The sequence below is a fragment of the Pelobates fuscus genome, chromosome 4 (assembly GCF_036172605.1).
Source record: "Pelobates fuscus isolate aPelFus1 chromosome 4, aPelFus1.pri, whole genome shotgun sequence".
Taxonomy (NCBI): domain Eukaryota; kingdom Metazoa; phylum Chordata; class Amphibia; order Anura; family Pelobatidae; genus Pelobates; species Pelobates fuscus.
In genome coordinates, this window is record NC_086320.1 from 351,090,364 (window position 1) to 351,116,681 (window position 26,318).

The 26,318-nt window shown below is 39.0% G+C and overlaps 1 protein-coding gene across 3 annotated transcripts in view; it reads left to right on the forward strand.

Annotated features, from left to right (window-relative positions):
- Positions 1 to 26,318, forward strand: part of GAD2 (glutamate decarboxylase 2) — a 66,328-nt gene that overhangs the window by 1,424 nt on the left and 38,586 nt on the right. For all 3 annotated transcript variants that reach the window (XM_063452580.1, XM_063452579.1, XM_063452581.1), the window contains 5 exons: positions 458 to 517; positions 659 to 808; positions 1,372 to 1,605; positions 8,577 to 8,667; positions 23,331 to 23,443. In XM_063452580.1, the coding sequence (XP_063308650.1) occupies positions 458 to 517; positions 659 to 808; positions 1,372 to 1,605; positions 8,577 to 8,667; positions 23,331 to 23,443 (648 nt within the window). The remainder of the gene's footprint in view (positions 1 to 457; positions 518 to 658; positions 809 to 1,371; positions 1,606 to 8,576; positions 8,668 to 23,330; positions 23,444 to 26,318) is intronic.

Here is a 26,318-nt window from a genome sequence, read left to right on the forward strand (position 1 = left end):
GTATTATTTTATGAAGTTAGCTATTCCATTATGCTGCACATTGGTGTACGGTGTATATTTATTATAGGTTTAATAATATTATTTATTTTGTTAGATTTTATGTGTATAATTTTAAAAGACATGGGAGTTGAAATATGTAGATCTATATAGTTACACATTTTTAATTTTTAAAATGTTTCACATAAATATGAATATATATGGCATATATCCAGGCACACTAAAATAATACATGCAAACTTTGTAAGCTCAGAAAAATCTTTTACAGCTTAAATATGTAAAACAAAATTAGGGAAAAAAAACTGCACAGATAAGAAAAATCTGTGTATAATAAAATATAAGACAGATATTATCAGATATTATCTGGTTGGTTAGAAAAAAAAAGAATTCCTGAAATATGTGTATTTTTGTCTACTATCAAATCTTTTTATATTGACACTGTCATATTCTTTTGGAACAGCTAAAGCCTGGTGTCAGGTAGCCCAAAAATTTACAGGAGGAATTAGCTCAAAATTATCAGGTGAGTGAAAAATTTAAAACATATTAAGTTTTATTGATTAACCAATTTACTGTATACTTTCAAATAGCCTTTTTGATTCCCATTTATTATTTTTCAAATTTGAAAAAAAAAATATTCTTTTTTTTATATATATATATACAGCCCTGCTTTATGGCGAAGGAGAAAGATCACCAGACACTGGAACCAAAGAGGAGATGGATTCAGAAAATAAAGCAATGTCTTCCCATTATGACAAGAACGCCTGCAAATGCCAAAAAGAAGGATGTGATTTTTCTTCATTGTACTCAACAGGTCCATATAACATGGTTTAGATATGTCTGAATAATATAGATTGTATTTATTTTACTTATTAAATCAATTAAATTGTGAGTAAAAATATAATCAATAGTGCATTTTGTTTAGTACAATATTAAATATTTGTATTTCAACTGTTTGACACAAATGTTTGAGGTTTAAAGAATACCGTTGTAATTTTGTTTTTATATTGCAGTTATTCTTTAAATAAATAAATAAAATACAAAATATATATTTTTTTAAATATGTATAGATATATATATATCATAGTATTTTTATATATACAAATAACACAGATATATAGATAGACAGACAGACAGATAATAGACAGACAGATAATAGACAGACAGACAGATAGATAGACAGATAGACAGACAGACAGATTGATAGACAGACAGACAGATAGATAGACAGACAGACAGACAGACAGATAGATAGATAGATAGATAGATAGATAGATAGATAGATAGATAGATAGACAAATAAATAAATATACAACATCCTTCACAACAATTGAAAATGTACATTAAAATGTTTTGTTTTTGTTGGATCCATTTCAGATCTCCTTCCAGCAAAAAATGGAGAAACAGACACGCTGTGTTTCTTACAAGAGGTCATGGATATTTTACTACAATATGTAGTGAAAACTTTTGACAGGTCCACAAAAGTGATTGATTTTCATTATCCAAACGAGCTTCTTCAGGAATATAACTGGGAATTATCTGAACAGCCACAGACTTTGGATGATCTCCTGCTGAACTGCAAGACAACATTAAAATATGCTATCAAAACAGGTACAGCATCACTTGATTTGTATGTATATATCAATAAAAAAAATTTGCTTTTTTAATTTTATTTTGATAGAAGATGAAAGCAATTTGGTGTTTGCTTACTAAATAGTTTATTTATGTGAATTGAAAAACAATTTAGAAAACATTTATGCTAAAGGAATCTAAATTTATTAACTTAGAAAAAAATAGTTACATGGTAGTAATTCTTATTAATATATTACTGATATTTTAATTAGTAAGGGCAGTAGTTATTGTTATTTTCCTTAGTGTGCACACTCTTCATTGACTATTTATATTAAAAAAAAAAAACAACAAACAAACACAAAATAAGATTATCTATAAAATACAGGAGGGATTTTTATTACTGATCTGTGTGTCAGACTCAGTGATCTTGACAAATAGCTTACAGCTAAATAATCTTTCATTACAGATTGTTGAGTTGACAAACATTGCTGTCTGTGTATTCTGTCTGAACCAGTAAAACCAGCCTTGATACCAAAAGGTTCTACAGAAATCCTTTGTCTGACAGCTGGTATACCATACAATCATTTACCAATACATGTTTGATGGCAATTTAGAAATTACCACGTAGAAAGAAAATAGATAACAAAAACATATTTCCTTTATATGATTACATTGTGTCTTTATATTGAATAAAGATACTATGCAAACACTGGTCACTCAGTATATGATATTTTAAGATTTTACATATCCCACAATACTGCTATTTTGGCACTCATCAGTGGGTCAACATGTTTAATCAAATTGGCAAAGTGAGCTCACTGAGGCCCTACTAGATGAACATTTGATGCTAGCAGATCCAGGGAAAATTGTCTCCAGGCTAAAATGTGTCATTTCTGGCTTACATCAACACCTTCCTGTCTCGGTCAGTGATTGTGACCAGTTACCTTAAGGCCCCTTTCCTCCTTGTTGTTCCCAGAAAAGGATTACATATTTATAATGTTAAAAAATAAAATAATAAGCTAGACATTTAAGATGACTTTAACACATTTTGCAATTATTGATATTACTTGTAGTAATAATAATAATAATAATAATAATACAGTGATTATTATGCATTTGGAATTTCTTGATTTAATAGTTTTTTTTATCATGGAGGAGAAAACTAAATATGTTTTCAAAATGTGAGATTTTTTTTTTTTTTAGAATATTTGACCTTTGATTTTGCTTTGATGGGCTAGGATTTTATATTTGAAACCCGTATGCAAATAACATACGATAACGCAAGCAGGAGGAGGGCGGGATTTGTGTGACGTCACATTTGTGCGTGTGTATGTAAATTTAAATGTGTCAGATTTTCAAATCAATTGCTTATAGGCACGTTCAAAGCCACATGCCATATCAAATTAAATCCTTACCCTCGGTACGATATTGAAAGCCATTTTGTATTCAAAAGGTTTGCCAGTAATTATTTCGAATGACTTTATGAAGAGCTACTAGCATAATGTGGAAATTGATTTTTCTGCTGTACGGAAAAAAAAAAAATGATGTGACAAATTTTCTTTGTTGTCACTATTGAGAGCCAGACACATCTTATGCAGCCATTTTCTAGTCACTCCAAACTATGATAAAATGCCTTTGTACCTGCCTTATAAGAAAGTACTAGAATCACGAGGAAAATACAAAATGGCTTCCTGCTCATTAACAGTGACCCGTATCTAGGTTACTAAGTTTAGAAGGCAACTGCTATGCAAGTTTTTAGAAAGCAAAAACCTGCTCAAGAAACTTTAAACTTTTTTTTATAGTTATGTTTTTTTGTGTTTTTTTTTTTTTTTTTTTTATAAAATACTTCTAAACATTTAACAGTTGGTCTTTCTGTCCAGAAAACAAATGAAAAGCTGTGATGTACGTCTAAATTTAAGGACAGAAACAATGGCTGCAGAGTTGTTACAAGAGTAGCCAGTTATATAATTTAATAGTGAATGCTGTTTTTTTTTTTTATTCTGGGGAGATTTGAGTTTACAGAGTCGTTGCTGTTACAAAAGAGGACAAACATAAACACACACGTTGTGCATCAAGATCTATAGGGTCTGCTGTCTGTGACGTAAGCTGACCATTATTTAAATTTTGCATAAATAATTATATTCAGATATTTACACAATGGACTTCAGATTCAGTTGTTTTCTGCATAATATGTGGTACTTAACATTAATTATATGAACTACAGCCCTCGAGTTTGATTTTAGATTTACATACAAAAATGCATGCAGACAGACAGTGAAGCAGACATTCAGATATTTCAATACAGCTCTGAAGTAGACAAATCGTATACGTAAAAATTAAACCCTAATTAGCCAGTCCACTTCACATGCTTCTGATTAATGCATTGTATCAAAAACAAAATGCCGTTGTTTATAGGGATGTGCACAACTGCACAGGCTTCAAAGATGAATTATAGATATACACTACACCAGGCATAGGCAACCTTTGGCACTGCAGATGTTTTGGACTACACCTCCCATGATGCTTTGCCAGCATTATGGGTGTAAGAGCATTATGGGGTATGTAGTCCACAACATCTGGAGTGCCGACGGTTGCCTGCCCCTACACTACACCCATAGTCTAAATCGAAATCAACAAAACACTCCATTACGCTAAAATCCAGCAATCCATTGTGTTATTATCATGTGGCACACGTTCAGTTGCTTGAAATATTAGACACATCTTGTTGCATTTTGTTCAAATGCAGACTGAACGCTTGATAGAAAGAGTCAGCAGGATCGATCATTGTCTTATTTTACTTGTGATAATTACAATTTGGAGAGAGAAATCACTGGAAACAAGGGAACTATCAAAATATACACTTTATTTATTTCCTCTTGGTTCCAGGATTTGTATTTTTAAATTAACCAATTATTTAAAGATTTTTTTTGTCGTCACTTTCTTGTAAATGCAAATATCCGAGCCTTGCTAATGCTATTAAATGGCACAGATAATTGCTTCTCTTTGAGAGCATTATTTTCACCCCATGTGCAAGAACATGATAACAGAGCAGGAGCAGTCTGGCAATGGAGTCACTGATTCGATGTGCTTTTTTTTCTGACGGTTCTTTTTTTTTCTATACAAATCAGCTAGATATATGGCACGGTAGCGTGTTTGAACTGAAACCGTTTCTGTTGCAGGCAAACATTTTTTTCCAGTATTTAAATAGCATCTCCAATTGTTTCTAAAACTAGAACTTCGAATAAGTAACTGGATCCCACCTTTGAGTCATTCCTAATGAGTCGTTTATATTCAAAATTTTAATTGCCTCCAGTTGTTCCCTAAAAGCGAAGAAAGAAAAAAAAAATACAATAGTCAGAGAGGATAAAATTAGTCTGTAAATGAAATCACTCAAAGCTTACCCTATTATATATAATTTGCGTGGCATTAATGAAGATTTTGCCTTAGATTAATTAAAATCAGGATTTGCTATGTAAAAATGTACTATCTTTACTATTAAAAATTTTTTTTAAAAAAAGATACGTTATGTCTTATCTGACTTATCAAAGCACCAGGGTCTATTATTTAACAAAATTTACCATCTGCATATTTCTTATCACCAGTTTCTTTGTAAAAAATTATGTAACATGTAGACTGATGACAATTTATACAATTCTTTATGTAGATAAGTGTTCAATTAAAATGTGTGTTAATCGTTTGTTAACAGCAGAGATTAGCTAAATATACTGCACTGCATATTTAATTTAAATAACGTACCCTATCATTGATGTATTGTTACTGTGGCTATAGTCAAGCCTATGCATGTGACTCTCTCTTTTAAATCTGCATATCCCTCCCTTAGTTTTATCTCCATTTTATCCCCATCCATGCAAGTCAGCACCTCCTCCACAGCAAAGCTGACATAATTTGGCCTTATAAGCAGTTACAAATAAAAGGCCATCTTGAGTTTACAACATCTGCCCCATGTTCCTTTATATTTTACTTACTATATTTTTATATTATTAAAAAACAAATTTAAAGGGACATTCCACTGCTCAAATACAAAATAAATAATCACTGTTTAGTAGATATACCCCAAATGAAAACTTACATGCATTTAATTATGTATTTTTTTTTCATTGGGGATACATCTAAAAGCAGCTTGCAAAACCTGCAGTTTTCCTGTCTGCTGCCTTTGTAAGCTCTCCCCTTCTAGCCCCGCCCAGACTTTCTGTGACTGTCCAATCACAGACTTCCCAATACAGCTCAATGAGAAGTCTTTGTAAATCAGGTGCTCTCAGCAATTGCTGCCTCATGAGGTCAGCTGCATTGAGCTAACAAAACCAGGAAGTAACATTACCTGTTGTCTGCTTGAAAGCCAAGTGGGTGTAACCAGGTTAATTTATAAAAGTGTTAATTTCTTTTGAAATCTGCACTCTTTGCAAAATAAAAAGAGAGGATACATTCTTCACGCATAAAGCTTTTTAGCAAGCTAAAGTTGTTTAGGGGTATTGAGTTACCCTTTAAGATATGATGGAGCCATATTCATGTATCCTACAGTATGTGAGTTTGCCGTAGGAAACAATGGGGATGGGGGAACTGAAAGGTCAATATGAATGGTAAAAGTGATTAGAAAGACTTTTGGAGTTGGGCATAACAGTGAAAAGGTGGACAAGGGGGACACCTTTTCACTGTTATGCCCAACTCCAATGCCGTAAGAATGGCAATTTATAAAGAATACAGACTATGTGGAGGCATAAGGAAGTAAGATATAGCATGCCTAGGTAGAATGAAAAAGATTGAGTGTGGACAGACGGAAAATAAAAGCAAAAGAGAAGTGAACATTTATGTAGTAAGGATTTAAACGATAAGAATGTGAAGCTGATGGAAAACAAAAGAAAAGGGCACACAGAATGAGGACAGAAGGGAGATGAAAATGGGAAAAGTTAAGTCAAGGAAAAATAGTTGTAAACAAAAGAAAGAAGAAATAGAAAGATTGAAAAGTAAGAAGGAACCATCATGCAAAAAAATAAATGTAGTGTGAAAATGAGGAAATATGGTCAGAATTATGCAATGTTTTAAGACAATGAAAAAGAAAAATCTGATTTCCGGCATCATGCAGTAGCGTTTAGTGATAATGAATCTAGTCTTAGGACTACCACTGAAAATCCAATTAGGTGACAGAAAGGGAAAAAGGCACTGATGGAAAAGATGGATACAGACTGGGAAATTATGTTAGATGTAGGAGAAGAGAGAGATAAGTCATGAAAGAAGAGCTGGAAGAAACTAAGTCATGAAAGAAGAGCTGGAAGAGAGCTGGTGGGATCAGTAGCATCAATCTGACAATCAGAAAAACAATTGGGAAACAGCTGACTGGTGAGAGCAGGAGGAATAAGGTACAGAAGGCAGAAACAGGAAGAGAAATAAATGAGAATGGGATACGAAGGGGAGAATGTAGTTGGTGGGTAGACAATAAGATACAATGGAGATGTGAGTAGAGACAGAAAAGGTAAGGGAGAATTGGGCATAGCGGGTAAGTGAACAGACACATAGTCATAATAATGGGAACAATTTGTGAGTGACCTTTGGAACTGGACCTGAGAGGTCAGAACTAGAGGTCAAACAAGTAAGCACAAGAGGCCAATGCATGGTGTGCATATCATTGGAGAGCATCAGTGTTCCTCACTGCTTTTTAGAAAGAAGCCACGATAGTCATAAAGAACCAGAAGGAAAACCACATTTTCCAGAAATCCCTTTGGACTACCATTTTGGTTCATTTCTTCCAGCAGGAAACATACAATTTAAGCATGTAATGCAGACAATATGGGAAATGCTTTCTGTCTATTAGGATTTTGAATGTACATAGCTGGTATATGGAATTAGGATTTCCTGTCTGATGCCCCTGCCAATAACCCCTGTCCTTCCCCCATACCCCATTTACCCAACATGTGTCCCCTGCTCATATTCCCCTGCTGTCCCTTCCCCATATCCTAATTACTATACTTGTGACCTCTGCCTATTTCAATTTGTCCGCCTCCCTCTCCATATATGATTTATCTAATTAATAATGTATTTGTGATTTTTGTCTGTCTTCTCACCATGTTGTCTCTCCTCTCTCCATGTTGTCTGTCCACCTTCCAATGTTCTCTGTCTGCCCTCCTATGCTCTCTCCATCCTCCTCATTCTATCTGTACACCCTTGTTGTGTGTGCCTCCTTCCACCTCCTTCCACCTCCCTAACACCATTCACTTACTGTCATTGTAGTGCAGCCATGTGGTAGCAAGACAGAAATTATTCAATCTCTTTTGCTGGATTTGTCCGCTAAGCCCATTCAACCTGCGTTATGAGTGGTTAGAAGGTGGAATATGATGTTAAGTTCTTCCCTCCACTCACAGTGCAAGCTGAACTTGCCAAGCTAAAAGGCAAGGCAGAGGAGATTGAATATAATCTCTTTCTTTGTATTGCTTGGTTAAGTTACAGTAGACAGTAATGCAAAGCTTGGAAGCCTGGAGTTGTGAGTATCCACCTCCTGGCTGTCACCATGGTTGGAAAGCCCCTATTAGTACATTACTGTCTGGACCAGTTCCAAATGTGATTTACTGTGAGCTCCAGCAAAGCCACATCTGACTCTTGGAGTGTGCCTTGAGGTCTAGGATATAAAATATATTCAAAAATATATCCAAATCAGGAAGAAGAAAATAGGAGAAATAACTTGAGAAATTGGCTAAAGGAAATTTGGGCCAAATGTACCGTCCCATATTGCTTTGCATGAGTAATACGTTATCCTTTTGTCCAGATTAAGTCTCTCCTCAACCACATTTCTCTTTAGTACTCCTTTCAATCCCTAGCATGTCCCCCTCTACCAATATCTCAGCAACTCTCTTCCACCTTGTTGTTGGATTACAACTACCAAACCCATTCCATTCCAAACTCTTGCAAACATAATATGCATAAAACGCAATAAGGTAACGCCAGACTGCTGAACCAGCAACAAGTTTTTATTCCTAACGTGTATTCATTTGATTTCTTAGGACATCCAAGATATTTTAATCAGCTTTCAACTGGACTTGATATGGTAGGGTTAGCTGCAGATTGGTTGACTTCAACAGCAAATACCAACATGTAAGTATTATTGATCGTTCTGACTGAAGATAACTAAACACAATGCCAATGCCTTGGACTGTATTTCAAGCATCAAAATGCTGAATAGAATGTATTAATTAAATGCAATGTTAATTGGAAATATGTAATTTGACAATGCTACTTTGAAAGGTAACTTTAAAAAAAAATAAATGTTGAAAATGACGTCAATATTTGTGCGTTCAAGTCCTATATTTCTTAGGACATTATTTTTAAAAACAAAACAAAAAGTTATCAATGCTCGCAAAGAGTGGTTGTAACATTGTCAATAACAATATCAATGTATTTAACCTGGAACTCTACATTAAACTGCCATTGGTTTTCAAGTATGTCCTTGGGATTAATAGATAGCTAATAACACTGGCTCTACCCTAGTCTTTATGTTGATTGTGAAATGATCTTTATATATATTAATTGTATTTTTTAATCAGTTCTCACGCAGTCACTGGGATATTGAGGGGGTGGGGGGAGTGGGAACAATATTATACACTACATTTGGCAGAGGCCAGGAACTGCTGTGGCTGTGCTCTCCCTGTGCTGCTTCCAAGATGGCTTCTTGCTTCTCTCTCTTGTGGACATTGTATCCAAACCCCCTGGTGCTATGAACCAATGATTGCCCCTGAATAGAGAGGGGAAGAGCATGCCTCCACTCATGAGCAGCTGGACCTGCTGCCCAAATTAAAACTCAATGGAAATTCCTGAAATTCCTTCTTATTGGACACTAGGCATGTGCAAAACCTGCTGACACAGGGCAGATTTCAAATCTGACCCATTTTTTGGCAAGCCTAGATGCTCTCAAGTAAGCTTCTCCAAACAGTTACCAATGAGAGGGATGGAACCTTTTTTGGATTACTACCTTCCCCTCCAGAAAAATGATCTCCAAAACTACTACAATTAATCGTTTTCATTTAAAAACTGGTGGAACTCTGCCCCAAGTGCCCCTATAGATGAGCCAACAATGTCTAGGCTTTTAACTGTAGATTGCCCTTTGGAAACAGCTATAAAGCTCCTTTTGCAAGGCATTTGCAAGTTGCAGACATGTTATTTATTTCACAATGTGCAGATAACCATGGCTGAACAGGAAAATATCACATAGATGTTCATTTATTAAACCAGGAATTGTAGAGAATTAGGGATTGACCATTTTAGACCACAAATTGCTAAGCTGGTTAAATACATGAATTTAAAGGAACTGTCTGTAATTACAGACTTCCCAATGCAACTCTATAAGAAGTCTTTGCAAGACAGGTACTTTTGAACTTAGCTCCACTGAGCTAAACAACCAGGAATTTACATTAACCAAGATGCATTTGCCTCACCCCCACATTCTCCCCTTCAAAAATGCATCTTAACCTGTATCGCCTTATGATAGCACTGCCCCTGGATATGGTGATTCTGATTCACTTGATCTTGGACCCTTTGGATAGTGTCTGAAACAGGCAGTGTGGTTCTGGTTGAGGAACTTAAACCCCCTCTTGACATTCTTACCCACTTTTGGGTTTCTTATTCTCTCTTTTGAATGACTTTAGTGTGTCTTATCCCCTTTAGTATATCATATCCCCCTATTTTTCAATTTGTGTGTCTCTAACACACTCTCTGTGTGTCTCTTCCTCCAGTCCCTTTATGTGTCTCTTACTCCCCTCCAGGCTCTTTGTGTGTCTATTACTCCACAGGCCTTTTGTGTGTCTCTGTCTCCCCCAGCCCTTTTGTGTGTCATTTTCTTCCCTCAGCCCCTTTGTGTGTCTCTTTCTATCCCAACCATTTTGTGTGTCTTTCTCCCCTTTCCAGCCTTTCTGTGTGTTTCTTCTCACCCCCAGCCCCTTTATGTCTTTTTCTCTCCTCAGCCCATTTTGTCTATCTTTCTTCTCTTCCCCTTCCCCTCTATGTCTCTTTATCCCCCCCCAGCCCCTCTGTGTGTCTCTTACCAAAACACCTTGTCTCTTTTCCCTACAGCCTTTCTGTGTTGCTTTGCCCCTCCCCCTCCCCAGCCCCTCTGGATGTCTTCCTAAGCCAATTTCTGTTTCTTTGGACCCTTCCCCAGCCCCTCTGTGTCTTTATGTTCCCCCAGCCCCTCTGTGTGTCTTTATCTCTCCTAAACCCATTTTGTGTGTCTTTTTTCCCCTTCCCAACTCTTCCCAACTCTCTGTGTGTCTCTTTCCCCAACAACCTGTCCCTTTCTGCCCCAGCCTCTTGATGTCTCTTTGTGCCCCCCAGCCCCTCCATGTGTCTCATTCCCCCCAGTAACTTTATTCTATGTGAACCATTTCCTCCCCTGAACCCATCTATGTGTCTCATTGCCCCCAGCCCCTCTGTGTGTCTAATTTCCTCTCCCAATCCCTCCATTCATGTGTCTTTTTCCCCCAGCCCCATGTGTCTTATTCCCCTAGTCTCCCATAAGTCTCATTTCCACAGCCCCCATGTGTTTCATTCCCCCTGCCCCTATGTGTCTCATTCCACCAGCTCCCATATGTTTCATTCCCCCATTCCCCTTAAAAGTCTCATTCTGTCACGTATTCATCCGCATATAAAAATGTGATTAATGACATTTACCGTTCTGACAGGAAAAGTTGTGCCGAGCAACATTACTGTCCTGACAGGAAAAGTTGTGTCGAGCAGCAATCAAATCCACAGGAGCGTTTGTGCTGAACAGCAATTATGCAAATGGAAACCTGGTAACTGCCTTTGGGGTAAAAGGCTGATTACAGTCTATCAGATCCAGAGGAGGGGTATTTAGGCCCAGTTCTCATCCTGCTCAGTGCCCTGTCGTGGTTTCCCTTGTGATTGTCCAAGAGCGCGTTATTGATTCTGGTTATTCTGGTATTTTGACTTTGGCATTGATTTTGACTTCCCAGTTTTCTGGCATCCCTGACCACTGGCTTTTCCTTATCGTTGTGTCTCTTTCTGTTTCCCTTGACCTCGGCTATTCCTGACTATTCTTTGGTACCTTAGTCCGGCCATTCTAAGGTCCGGTATACGTTACCTATCAGTCCTCTGTGTTACACAATTCTACATGCTGGATCATACTGTAATCCTGACACATTCCCCCTGCCCCCATGTGTTTCATTTCCCATGTCCCCAATATGTCATTTCCCAGTCCACCATGTGTCTCATTTCATCCTCCCCCCATGTGTCTTATCTCCTTTCCCCTTCCCTCCATGTTCTTCCTAACCTCCCTCCTATGTAGAGTGGCCAAGCCGCAGACAAGGGGAGAGGAGCTTCAGTAACCTCTCCCTGGTCTGACAGTAAGCAGTTCTGCCCTCTCTGTGCACACTTCCTGTCAGACTGGGTAGATGTTACTGCAGCCCCTTACCCCCAGTCTGTGAGTCAGCCACTGTGCTGTGCGTTCCCATACTGCTGGATAGCCAGTTCTTGTGCCCCAGTGCCTGTATCACCTTATGATAGTGCCAGCCCTGGATATGGTGATTCTGATTCACTTGATCTTGGTCTTGGACCCTTTGGATAGTGTCTGAAACAGGCAGTGTGGTTCTGGTTGAGGAAATTACAAGAATTCTGAGACAGAAAAGATGTGACAGTAGCAAGGTGGCAGAGACGCTGGGAATAGAATACTGAGGAAGGGAGTCTGTGACAGAAACAGTGTTCCTGAGAGCTAGGGATCCACTAATGAGAATGCTGAGAGGAATAATACAGCAGGGAGATTGTAAGGGAAACACTGAAATATGGAGACTGTGGGAATTCTGAGACAGGGAGGCCGTGGTATGATCAAGGAAAGAGGAAGACTGGTGGGAACACACTGAGACAAGAGGGCTGATAGGATCGCTGAAGCCATGAGGTTGTGAAAGGATTATTATGGCAGAGAGACTGAGAAGGAAACACTCAAACAGGGAGACTGTAGCAATGCTCAGTTAGGAGGCTGTGGAACGAACAATAAAGCCTAATAGTTGCCACAGGGCAGAAAGACAGGGACACAGGGATGGAGGGATGCAGGGACAAGAACAGTGCAGCCCAGGGACTATGAAGGAATAATGAGGCAGAGAAACTATAGCGGGAACACGGAGGCAGGGGGTAATGACAGGAAAATCAGCTACAAGAACACAGGCAAAACGTCTGTGAATGGAATGTCGAGATATGACAGGAACACTGAGAAATCTGATCAACCACATGACATCGGAAGACACCAGAGAGTAAAATGTCAGCCAACTGCCCCAAGGACATAAAAAGCACAGGGTCAATATCTCCTTTACTGAATTTAAAAAATACATGTGTGTATCCTAAGGGAGAGTGTGATGGAGAATTGTACAGGTTGGAAATGGCTTTGGGAAGGAAAGGACTTTGTTGCAATAAGAGGCAGAGTAAAGTCTTCCATGTCGCACAAAATGTACTGTCAGTGAATGGGATACATTCATGTTATATCCACAGAGACCAGAAGTGGTCCAGCAAGTGCTTTCATATAGATCAAAATCTCAAGTAAGATAAGTCTAATCTCCCAGGGAGTGATATTGTAACACATATCTTTGCTAATATGTTTTATGAAATATTTAAACCAATGCTAATATTCTTGTCTTTTAATGATAATTTACATTCCAGGTTCTCTTATACAAAAATCTTTTTTTTATATACTATTTGGCTCCAGTATCATTCTTCATACGTAGGTGGAATGGTTGTTTATTCAACCAACAACAGGCTGCTTTTTAATTACTGAATAAACAGCCATTTCACCTCCATATTACTGTGTGCAGAAAGCTTCATTATTTATATTTGTTACGGTGGAGGTTCCTGGAACCTACTGCACAGGCACCTAAATCTAGGAGTTGTTTGGTGTGCTACCTACCACTTGACTATGATATTATATAATATGGCTGACGGAACTAGCTTAAACTTTCTGTTTAGACTACGAAGTTGTTAAGTGTATTTATTATTTGTGTCACTCATTGCTGGGTTACGCTACTCTTTGTCTCACCTCCCAGAGCAGGAAGATCTAAGCAGGTCATGTGGGCCCATATTTCATACGTCTTCATCCCATAGCCGAGGGAATGAGGTTTGGAATAAGTGGGCTGCTATATTATCAGTCTTCCCGTTGCTGCCTGTTGTGTAAAGTAAAAGGAATTGGCCATATCACTGGCACCCAAATAGGTTATAAGAAACCTGGACAAAACCAAGCTTTTGTATATATTTATTTATTTAACTATCTCACTAATTATTTGTTAATCAATTCAGTTTCAGGAATACCTTGGGAATTCATTCCCAAGCATTTCCTGTGCTATTTAGTGCTTTGCCATAGGCTTTCAGATTGATTCAGATGAGGTCTGATTTAGTGGTCCAGATTGTTCCAAGAATTTTATAGTTTAGTAAAATACATCTAAAATTATACTTCTGCCCTAAAATTCCCCAAGGGCATTCCTCCAAACTTCATATTGAATATAATAATTAATCTCAGTAGGTTAATCATATGTTTTATTTTCCTGTGTGTAGCCTGGGATCGGTTTGGGAAATTAAAAACATAGATTGCTTTTATTGATTGTTAATATAGGTGTACATTTTCACTTATTTTGTTTAGTTTTTGTTTTTCATGTACGATTTGTGATTCTCGCACTAGGTGTTTATAGTTTTCACTCTAATTATTAACTATAGTAATTACTACAAGAACAGGTACATGTGCAAAAGATTGTCGCACTCATACTGTATACATATTCCTCTCCCAAAACTGATAGCATTAACTTCTTTATTCTGCCCTGTAAACAATAATCATGTGTGTTTCTGTGTGTAGTGTTGGCATTCCAGTGTTTGTATGTGCAGTATCAGTGTGGTGTGGCAGTGTGTGTGTGTGTAGTATCAGTGTGGTTTGGCAGGGTTTCTATGTGTAATATCAGCGTGGTGTGGCACTGTGTGGGTTTAGTATTAGTGTGGTGTGGCAGTGTTTCCATGTGTAGTATCAGTGTGGTGTGTGTCAGGGTACCTGTGGTCTCTACCTCCAAAAGAGGTAGAGACTTAGCTGTTCCACCATCCAGACGGTCTGATGACTCCCTTCCCCGCGGTCTATCCGGTCATGCAAGGCCGGCCGCGAGGGAGTGACTGCCTTTTACACCATCTAGGCAGGAAGTCATCATCAGGACACTCCCCCGGATCGACCTGTCAGTCAATTGCTGCAGGACCAATCAGGACGTCTCGGAGGTGTGGTTACTGCCCTGAACAGGGTATTTAACAGAGCTTCCTTCATTAGCTCATTGCCCTGTCGTGGTTCTAGCTTGTTCTAGTCACTCTGTGCTTGTGTATTCTATTATCCCTTTTGGTTTTGACCCGGCTTGTTTACCTTACTCTGCTTATCTCTGTTACCCTTGATTCGGCTTGTCTCTCGCTTACCTGTCTTCTGTTACCCTCGACCTCGGCTTGTCTTTGACCATTCTATACGGTACTACTTACGTTAGTCCGGCCATTCTAAGGTCCGGTATACGTATCTGGCTACTGTTTGTACTCTGCGTGTTGGATCCCTGTCCCGATCCTGACATTACGACAGGGCCAATGGATCCTGCAAGTACAAACAGTCAGCTGGCTTCTCCTGATCCTAGGTTTGAAGCAATGGATCACAGAATGGATCAGATGGCGCTTGCGCTACAGGCTCTATTATCTCATGCCAATAACCCACCAGAGGAGATACGTAATACCCCTGTTTCTCCTGTCAGTTTAGGTCTAGAGGTAGCCACAGTGGGTGCTTCTTCTCGCATTACCCCCCCAGTACGCTATGGTGGGGCTCCTGAGAAGTGTCGTGGTTTTTTAAACCAAATTAGTATCCACTTTGAATTGCAACCCCGCTCTTATCCTACAGATAGGGCAAAGGTAGGATTTATTATCACCCTACTTATTGAGAAAGCTCTGAGATGGGCCAACCCACTATGGGAGAACGATAACCCATTAGTATATAACTATAACGCATTTGTAGCTGCTTTTAGAAGAACATTTGATCCTCCAGGTAGAAAGGTTAATGCAGCCAGATTACTGTTGCGCCTGAGACAGGAGAACCGAACACTGGTGGATTATGCACTAGAGTTCAGGTCTCTGGCGTCAGAAGTCAAGTGGAATGAGCAGACGTATATGGATGTATTTTTGAATGGCCTATCTGAAGTAATCCTTGATGAGGTTGCTACCAGAGAACTCCCTGAGAATTTAGAAGATTTAATTTCGTTCATCTCTCGTATAGATGAACGTTTAAGAGAGAGACAGAACACTCGAGAGAGGAACCGGAGACCTTCTTTTAGGTTAGCCCCCGCTTTTCCAAGTCCTGACTCCACGGTATCTTTGCTTCCTGAACCTATGCAGATAGGTTATACCCGCCTCTCTGAGGAGGAAAGACAGTACAGGAGAAGAGAGGGTTTGTGTATGTATTGTGGAGCCAAGGGTCATTTACTCTCGAACTGTCCTAACCGTCCGGGAAACGCTCGCACCTAAGTCTCTCTAGAGGACAAGCCTTGGGTGTTTCTATTTTGTCCTCTACTCCTAATTATAAAGATCACAGGCTTCTGCTACCAGTTTCCTTAACCTGGGAGAAGGAAGTAGTAAGGGCTATGGCATTGATAGATTCCGGTGCTGCTGAGAATTTTATCGACCAAGCCTTTGCTATTAAGAACAATTTCCCATCCCAGCTAAGGGAGACACCCTTGGCCGTTGAGGCCATAGATGGTAGACCACTACTAGACCCTGTTATCTTTCGTGAAACCATACCCATTAGTTTAAATGTTGGTATCCTACACGTGGAGAATTTATCTCTTTTGCTCATTTCATCCCCTTCCGTTCCCATAGTTCTGGGGTACCCATGGTTGAAGAAACATAACCCTATTATCGATTGGGAGTTAGGGGAGATACTCTCGTGGGGCCAGGGTTGCCAGGATAGGTGTTTATGCAAGGTTTCTCCATTAGCTAATGTTAACATACCTGAGACTCCTATTCAGTCCACAGAAAGACAGATACCAGACCTTTACCTAGACTTAAAGGCAGTATTTGACAAGAAGAATGCCGATTCTTTGCCGCCACACAGGCCATTTGATTGTAAAATTAAGCTTCTACCTGGGACTATGCCTCCGAGGGGCCATGTATATCCTTTGTCTGTTCAGGAAAACTTGGTTCTAGAGGAGTATATTCGGGAGAATTTAGAAAAGGGATTCATTAGGAGGTCTTCTTCCCCGGCCGGGGCTGGGTTCTTTTTCGTTAAGAAAAAGGATGGCACGCTGAGACCTTGTATCGATTACCGAGGCTTGATTAAAATAACTGTCAGAAATGCCTATCCTATTCCACTTATTACCGAGTTATTTGATCGTCTTAAGGGCTCCAAAATCTTCACCAAGTTAGATCTCAGAGGGGCATATAATTTGGTGAGAGTCCAGTAGGGACACGAGTGGATGACGGCGTTCAATACTCGGTACGGTCACTATGAATACACAGTTATGCCGTTTGGACTTTGCAATGCTCCTGCAGTATTTCAGGATCTGATTAATGAGGTACTTAGGGAGTTTCAACATGATTGTGTCATTGTCTACCTAGACGACATACTGATACACTCTAGGGAGATTGAAACTCACCATAGACAGGTCAGAGCAGTATTACAGAAACTTCTGCAACATGGTCTATACTGTAAATTGGAAAAATGCAGCTTTGATCAGTCTCAGATAGATTTTCTTGGTTACGTGATTTCTGGGGAAGGTTTTAAGATGGACCCTGACAAACTCCAGTCTATTTTAGATTGGCCATTACCTAAGGGACTCAAGGCTATTCAGAGGTTTATTGGTTTCTCCAATTATTATAGGCGCTTCATTAAGGGTTACTCGTCTATTATTGTGCCCATTACCAATATGACCAAACAGGGGGCAGAAACTAAGACGTGGTCTCCTGAAGCTCTCGCTGCTTTCAAGAGGCTCAAATAACTTTTTGCTTCTGCTCCAATATTAGTCCATCCTGATACGACTTTGCCGTTTCTACTCGAGGTCGATGCCTCTGAGACAGGAGTAGGTGCGGTTCTGTCACAAAGACTAGCGGTAGATAAACCATTACACCCGTGTGGTTTTTTTTCCAGGAAACTTTCTGGGGCTGAGAGCAGATATGACATCGGAGACAGGGAACTGTTAGCAGTCATTAAAGCCTTAAAGGAGTGGAGACATTTGTTGGAGGGGACCCTACACCCTATTACGATTTTGACAGACCACAAAAACTTGTCATATATTGGGGAGGCTAAGCGCTTATCCTCTAGACAAGCTTGTTGGTCCTTATTCCTGACTCACTTCAATTATGTACTGACTTACAGACCTGGTTCTAAAAACTCTAAAGCCGATGCATTATCTCGCCAATATGAACCTTCTACTGTACCTGAACCAGTTCTTTCTTCTATAGTTCCGAAGTGCAATATCATTGCTAATACGAATCTCAGGATTCATTCTCCCTTACTGGCCGAGATCATTAAGTTGCAACATCTCGCACCTAAACAGACCCCTGCGGGTCGTCATTTCGTTCCTCCTGCTTTTCAACTGGAACTTTTACAGTGTTTACATAATAGCAAGATGGCGGGACATCCTGGTATTCGCAAAACTTACGCCTTGATCTCTAAGGACTTCTGGTGGTCTACTTTACGGAGGGATGTTGAGGAGTTCATCGCTGCATGTGAAGTTTGTACTAAAACCAAACAACCCCATACGCTTCCATGTGGACTCCTGCAACCCTTGGAGGTTCCAGAGAAACCATGGTCCTGTTTGGCCATGGACTTTATTGTCGATCTACCTATCTCTAAAAGACAGACTGTTATCCTCACCGTGGTTGACAGGTTTACTAGGATGGCACACTTCATTCCTCTGCCTAAACTTCCGTCTTCTCCCGAATTGGCAGAGATATTCGCCAAGGAGATTTTTCGCCTACATGGGATACCCTCTCAAATTGTATCGGACAGAGGCTCCCAATTTGTTTCCCGCTTTTGGAGGTCCTTCTGCTCTCAACTTGGTATTAAATTAAACTTTTCTTCTGCCTATCATCCTCAGTCTAACGGAGCTGCTGAACGTACCAACCAGAAAATTGAACAATATTTACGATGCTTTGTTTCTGAACACCAGGATGATTGGGTCGGTTTGATTCCTTGGGCGGAGTTTGCACACAACAATCTCGTTTGCGATTCTACTCATTCAAGCCCCTTCTTCATGAATTATGGTTTTCATCCGTCTATTCTTCCTTCGGATTCTCCTTCCCAGGGGGTGCCGTTGGTTGATGTTCATGTTGCCAATTTGAGGAAGTTGTGGGATCAAACTCGACAAATCCTTGTGCACAACTCTATGTTGGTCAAGAAACACGCTGATAAACGTAGAAGGGCAGCTCCGGTCTTTGTTCCAGGTGATAGGGTATGGCTGAGCACGAGGAACATCCGTTTAAAAGTGCCCTCCATGAAGTTCGCTCCTCGTTATATTGGACCCTACAGGGTGCTGACCCGTATCAATCCGGTTGCGTATCGTTTAGCTCTTCCTAATACCTTACGCATTCCGAACTCGTTTCACGTTTCATTGCTGAAACCACTCATATGTAACAGATTTTCCTCCACAATAGCCCCTCCTCGCTCCGTTCAGGTGGAGGGTCAGGAGGAGTATGAGGTCAACTCTATTATTGATTCTCGAATCTCCCGGGGGAGAGTACAATATCTGGTTGATTGGAAGGGATATGGTCCTGAGGAGAGGAGTTGGGTACCTCAGGAGGATGTTCATGCTCCCCGTCTCCGCAGGGCGTATCACTCTCGCTTCCCATCTCGTCCCGGTTCATTCCGCCCGGTGGGCGTATCTGAGAGGGGGGGTACTGTCAGGGTACCTGTGGTCTCTACCTCCAAAAGAGGTAGAGACTTAGCTGTTCCACCATCCAGACGGTCTGATGACTCCCTTCCCCGCGGTCTATCCGGTCATGCAAGGCCGGCCGCGAGGGAGTGACTGCCTTTTACACCATCTAGGCAGGAAGTCATCATCAGTACACTCCCCCGGATCGACCTGTCAGTCAATTGCTGCAGGACCAATCAGGACGTCTCGGAGGTGTGGTTACTGCCCTGAACAGGGTATTTAACAGAGCTTCCTTCATTAGCTCATTGCCCTGTCGTGGTTCTCGCTTGTTCTAGTCACTCTGTGCTTGTGTATTCTATTATCCCTTTTGGTTTTGACCCGGCTTGTTTACCTTACTCTGCTTATCTCTGTTACCCTTGATTCGGCTTGTCTCTCGCTTACCTGTCTTCTGTTACCCTCGACCTCGGCTTGTCTTTGACCATTCTATACGGTACTACTTACGTTAGTCCGGCCATTCTAAGGTCCGGTATACGTATCTGGCTACTGTTTGTACTCTGCGTGTTGGATCCCTGTCCCGATCCTGACAGTGTGGCAGTGTTTGTGCGTGTGTAGTATCAGAGTGGTATGGCAGTGTTTGTTTGTGTAGTATCAGCGTTGTGTGGCAGTGTGTGGGTTTAGTATCAGTGTGGTGTGGCAGTGTTTGTTTGTGTAGTATCAGCGAGGTGTGGCAGTGTTTGTGTGTGTGAAGTATCAATGTGGTGTGACACTGTTTGTATGTGTAGTATAAGCATGGTGTGGCAGTGTGTGTGTGTAGTATCAGTGTGGTGTGGCAGTGTGTGTGTGTAGTATCAGTGTGGTGTGGCAGTGTTTGGTTGTGTAGTATCAGCGTGGTGTGGCAGTGTGTGGGTTTAGTATCAGTGTAGTGTGGCAGTGTTTGTGTAGTATCAGCGTGGTGTGGCAGTGTGTGTGTGTAGTATCAGTGTGGTGTGGCAGTGTTTGTATGTGTATTATCAGCATGGTGTAACCGTATGTGTGTGTAGTATGTATCAGTGTGGTGTGGCAATGTTTGTTTGTGTAGTATCAGCGAGGTGTGGCAGTGTTTGTGTGTGTGTAGTATCAGAGTGGTGTGACAGTGTTTGTATGTGTAGTATTAGCATGGTGTGGCAGTGTGTGTGTAGTATCAGCGTGGTGTGGCAGTGTGTGTGTAGTATCAGCGTGGTGTGGCAGTGTGTGTGTAGTATCCGTGTGGTATGGCAGTGTTTCAGCATGGTGTGACAGTGTTTGTGTGTGTAGTATCAGAGTGTTGTGGCAATGTGTGTGTAGTATAAGTGTGTTTCCATGTGTACAGAGACAGGGTGATGTGTGTAGTGATGTGTGTAGTATCTGTGTGGAGGTTACATAGTTACACAGTAATCTAGATTGGAAAAAAGGCTCAAGTCCATCAAGTTCATCATTGAATGCACATGTTTTTAAACTGTTTATGCAAAAGAAGGCAACAACCCCTTCAAGTAGGAGGCAACACCCCCTTCAAATTTGAAGCAATTTCCAATTACGCAACAAAAAGGAGAGACAAATTCACCTTGATTCCATAATGGGAATCAGATGTCTCCTTAGATCAACAACCTTTTTCCATGCATATAATTATATCCTTGATAATTCTGTTGCCCATGCCTTTTTTCACATATCTATGGATTCTGATAGTACAATCTCTTTGGGTAGAGGATTCCACATCGTTATTGTTCTTACTGTAAAGATCATTTTCCTCTGCTGTAAGCAAAATCACCTTTCTTCCAGTCTAAATTGAGGACTTCTTGTCTGTAGCATATTACTGCTTCGGAGCAGGTTAGCACATAGCAGTTTGTATTGTCCCTGTATATATTTGATTAATGCTATCATATCCTCTCTGAGAGCCATTTAAAAAAAAAAAAAAAAAACAACAGCAGTTTTCAGTTTTGCATTTATCGTTATTGAATCTCATCTGCCACTTGCCCAGTCCCCCAATTTATCCAAATCCCTCTATAGAGAAGTTATATCATGTTCAGCCTGTGTTTCCTTACTTAATTTTGAGTCATCTGCAAACAACGACACATGACTTTCAATGCCCACTTCAAGGTATTTTATAAACAGATTAAAGAGACGTGTACTCGGGGCAGAACCCTGAAGCATTCCACTTACCACTTATTTTTTTCTGAAATTTGACAATTTTTATTGTTTTGTTAATTAGTAAGAACTTGAGGTTACAGAAAGAAAAGGGGGGGTAGGGGGAGGTTAGCAAGTAGGTTACAAGCACTTCAGATTCACTTCTGTTATTTAAATTTCCATTGCTTTTTATACACACATTTGTAGTACTGTTTATACACACGTTTATAGTGCCAAATCTTATTGTTTTGCGTGTCACATTAGGTATCGATGACTTTCATAATACAATAATCAGTAACCTGTTCTTTGTTGTCTTAGAGTGTTCTGGTGTAAAAGCGATTTGCTGTTATATATTGCGTGTGTTAGAGAGTCATTCAATTTCTGCTCCTTTGAGTGCTCAGTTATGCCTTATTTCTAGTATCTAGCTGGGTCTTGTTCCTTCCTGTCTTGACACTTTTGGGAGTTTGGTACTTTTTAGGTTTTGAGGCCTGGGATAAGAGGTTGTCCCAATGTGTTCGGTCATTTGGTTCTATCTCTAGGTGGCGTTGCTAGGTTTTCCGGATATAGTTGTGGGGTAGTGTATGCTTTAGTTAAACTATTGACATTTTCTTTCTGTAATTATCCCACTTCTCCCAGGCTCTTTCGCAGTATTGTCAGTGCTTTTTGTGATTCTTGTTGGGGGGGCGTATTTTGTCGCCTCATAGTGATCTCGAAATGGCAGGATTGGTTTATGTGTTGCATACACATTAGTAAGGTGTGTATTGTGTGTGTGGACCAATTCCGTTCCAATGCGCCCAGGGCGACTGTGTTGATATGGAATATAAGGTATCTGTCCGGTTTGGGGATCGATCCCGGTATATCAAATAGAACATAATGTTCCAATCTATGGTGCACTTACCACTTTTAACCAGTTTGGAACTTTTCCATTTGAACCTACAGCCTGCACTCTATCTTTACACCGGTGTTCTATCCAAGAACAAGATTTTACATCTAAATCAGTTTCAACTTTAATAGTAATAATTAATAATCCTTTTGTGTGGAACTGTATCAAAAATGATTATTATGTAGTACTTAGCGCTCAGTTTTTTATTTATCTATTTTGTTGTTTGTTTAGTGTTTGTTTGTCATTTACACTAGGTGAAAATGTATATTTTGTGTTTCAATATATTTCGTTTTATTTTATTCTATATTTACTAATAAACGTTACGTTTTATGATATACACATTTTTTAGGACTCCTGAAAATTAAGGACAAATGACCGTACCCTTGCAAACTCCTGATTTTGTTTGCTTAAATATTGATTTAAAATAAAGGGGTTAAATCCCACACGGATTTACCTTCTTAAAATCCAAGTCAATCAAATCCACTGCAACACATTGATCCAGTAATATGCACAATTTGGCCAATAGGAATATCTGCTAAACTGGGATTCAGTTGATGGGGATGTAAAGTGGTGGTTGGTGAGTGTCCTTAATGTTCAGTCAGTGGACATTCACAAAAGAATCCCGAAGAGCTGGTGTTCTGCAAAAGAAAAGGCCTGCACAATTTGAGATTCTTTTATTCATTCTTACAATTTCCAGATTGGTGACTAAATCTAAAAGTCAATAAAGTGAAGGACATGAACATAAGTTGTGTTTGTTGTTAATCTAAAACTACTGTGTCTGTTATAGATAGACAATTATAATAATATATATATATGTTTTTTTTTCTTTGATTAGGATTATGAATATTATATTTACATTACATTGTTGTTTTTTTCAGGTTTACATATGAAATTGCACCTGTTTTTGTACTTCTAGAGTATGTCACCCTAAAGAAAATGAGAGAAATGATAGGGTGGCCCGGAGGGTGCGGAGATGGGATTTTTTCACCAGGTAAATAATTGATATATATATAAGAAATAATGCTCTTGATTGTGTTTTTTTTTTATCTGTACAAATATGTTCCCAGTTTCCTAGTACAAATGCTAACAGGGTCTAATTCTCAAATAAATCTTGACAGGCTTTGCTTTTCAAAGATGTATGCATTCCTTAAAGCAAACTACACATTACCGTTAGCATAAATTCTGCCATGCAGGGACTTTAATCAGATGAGACATTTGCCTCCAGTTCTTGGTGTCCTTAGTCATTGGACACAGCAAAGCTAAAACACAGCATTTTTATAAAAAAAAAAAATCTTCATTGAAGAGACAAGTCAAATAGATAAAATGACAATGCACAGTCAATTTCAAAACCCAATCAGAGCATGATTCACAATTTGTTTCAAGAATTAACTGTATAGAAGCAGAAAAAAAAGGAAAGAGAAAGAAAAAAAGAAAGGAAGGGTATGCGATAGGGGAGAGAGTAGAAAAAAACACCCATTGCAAAGAAGTAGAGAGAGGTTGTCCCAAAAATTACCCATAATTGACTAGAAATATACTCAAGCCAGTAGTCAATGGTCTTATGAAAAGAAGGAAGGAAATTGGGATTTTATTGATCAAAAAAAAAAAAACAAGTTGTCAAGAACAATCCTTGAAAATGTGCGATACTTTATATATTATTATTTTATTATTATTGCCATTTATATAGCGCCAACAGATTCCGTATATAAGGTGTCAAGTATGCTGTTAACGTTTTGGCCCCTGAAGACGTTTATCAAACCTGTTTTTAAAGAAACTTTACCAATTTACTTGGCACCTTAATTAAAGGATCACACACATTCAAGGTTTGTGTCTAAGAACTTGTTTTGTATTGATATTGTTTCTGACTGGCAAGGCCAATGTCTGTGCACCTTGGGCGTTTGCCTGTGTCCTCCATCTCACTACTACAAAGTGATTTTATTGTACAGCCTCTGAGAGTGGATCAGAAAAAAAATACAGCATTTTTATGAGCACTGTGTGTTGAGTTTTACATTTTTTAATTCGCTATCTAGAGTAAACCACATTGGAATCTTGGTATGCCAGAAAGAGATTAGAATGTCCAAGTAATTACTAGGGATATTGTAGTCCTAAATCTTCAAACTGCCTCTTATCATCTCATTTATCTTTTTACTACATTACTGATGAACTGAATGAACATACCAAATATTTCAAAGGTGCCTTTAATACAAGATATTTGATTTAACCATCCCAATGAAGGGAAAAATTATACTATTAACCCACGCTTTTCAGTGGGTCATTATATTTCTTTAATGTTGACATGCATTTCTTGTCTGTTGCTTATTTTGTTAGGTGACCATATTGGTTTAATCATGGGAATCTTGACAATGAAAGTTCCTAATTTGGAGATATGGTCACCGTCTTCTTGCCTTTGTTCCATGCATCCAGTTTTTAAATGATTGCAAAAATGTGTTTTTCAACGTTTTTCTTTGAAACATGTGCTTATATATACTGCAGTTTCCCAAGCAATTTCCACAGAATTATACAGCTACTATGAGAAACCAGGATCTGATATTACAGAATATGCTTCGGATAATTTAGTTCTGTTACGGATACATTGCCTGTTGCCGTCTGTGTAGCTTTATTCCACGTTCTCTAGACCTCCCTTTGACATAAGTTGACATTTGGAGTTCTACAGCAGTTGGAGTTCTAAGTTATGGCCATCCCCGCTCTAGACTTAGTCCCGCACTCTTAGCTACTATAAACACTACAAAGAGCTGTGTTAACTAATGTTTAAGAATGATATTTTAATGTTTAATTTAGAAATAAATATATAAATCAGAGATTTTTTATTATTAATTCAGGGAATCCAAGATTATATCTCAGTATAGAAAGAATTCTGATTCTCACATTTTGTCCCGATTTGGTAAAACACCTTTACCTGATCAACAATAGACTAGTGCTGTAGAAATACCGCTGTAGATAGTGCCTTTTGTGCAAATAAAAAGGTTGATGATTAAATAATACTTGTCATCATTACATTTTATTAATGACTTCCAAGAATTTTGAGGATAATTATAGGGATTGCCCACATTAAATACTTTGGAAGCACCTGCATTAATGCAATGTTAATTAAAACTGGATCTTTTTAAATTAAGACTAATTGTATTTTTTCGTAAAGAAATGTCCTTGCAAAGACCTGTAGTTATAATTTGTAAAGCAATATAGACATGTTAAACAGAACTCTTAGTTGTAATTTAATAATATATTTAAGCAGTAACTTACGTGGATAACATAACTCTTTTGTTATGCTGTCACGATACACAGGGCTATTTACTAAGGTGAGAATATTCAAAGTGAATTCAAATCAAATTTAAAATTTAAGGCCAGAGTAGCTGAACTGGAAACAATAATATAAAAGAAAAATAAAGCAGCGCTATATATAACGGAACACAAATAGTAAGGCAGCACCTGAAAATGGGGTATACCTTCTGAAATCCCCAAACAGCAAAAAACAATGGAGTACATGATGCGCCAAGAGACAAATAGAAATAGATAGCATAACAGAGACAACTACAGATGGTACAAGATAATACCAGATAAAATATAATGTCCCAAAAATAGTCCTTTATTATAAAATTCTCAATATGATTCTTGATAGTAGCTTCCCTTCAGAAACACCATATAAAATAGAGCAAAAAGCAGGAGAGCCAATAGTGCAGTATGTCAAATATTCAGGAGGATGCACAACACATAGGTAAAATGCCAACTCACATATAGTGGAGCTAAATCAGCTCAGGATAAAATGACACACAGTGGTACAAATACCCCCTTGCAGGATAAACCTCTCACGATAGTCAGCGGCAGAGTAGCGATCAGGCAAGCCACATAAA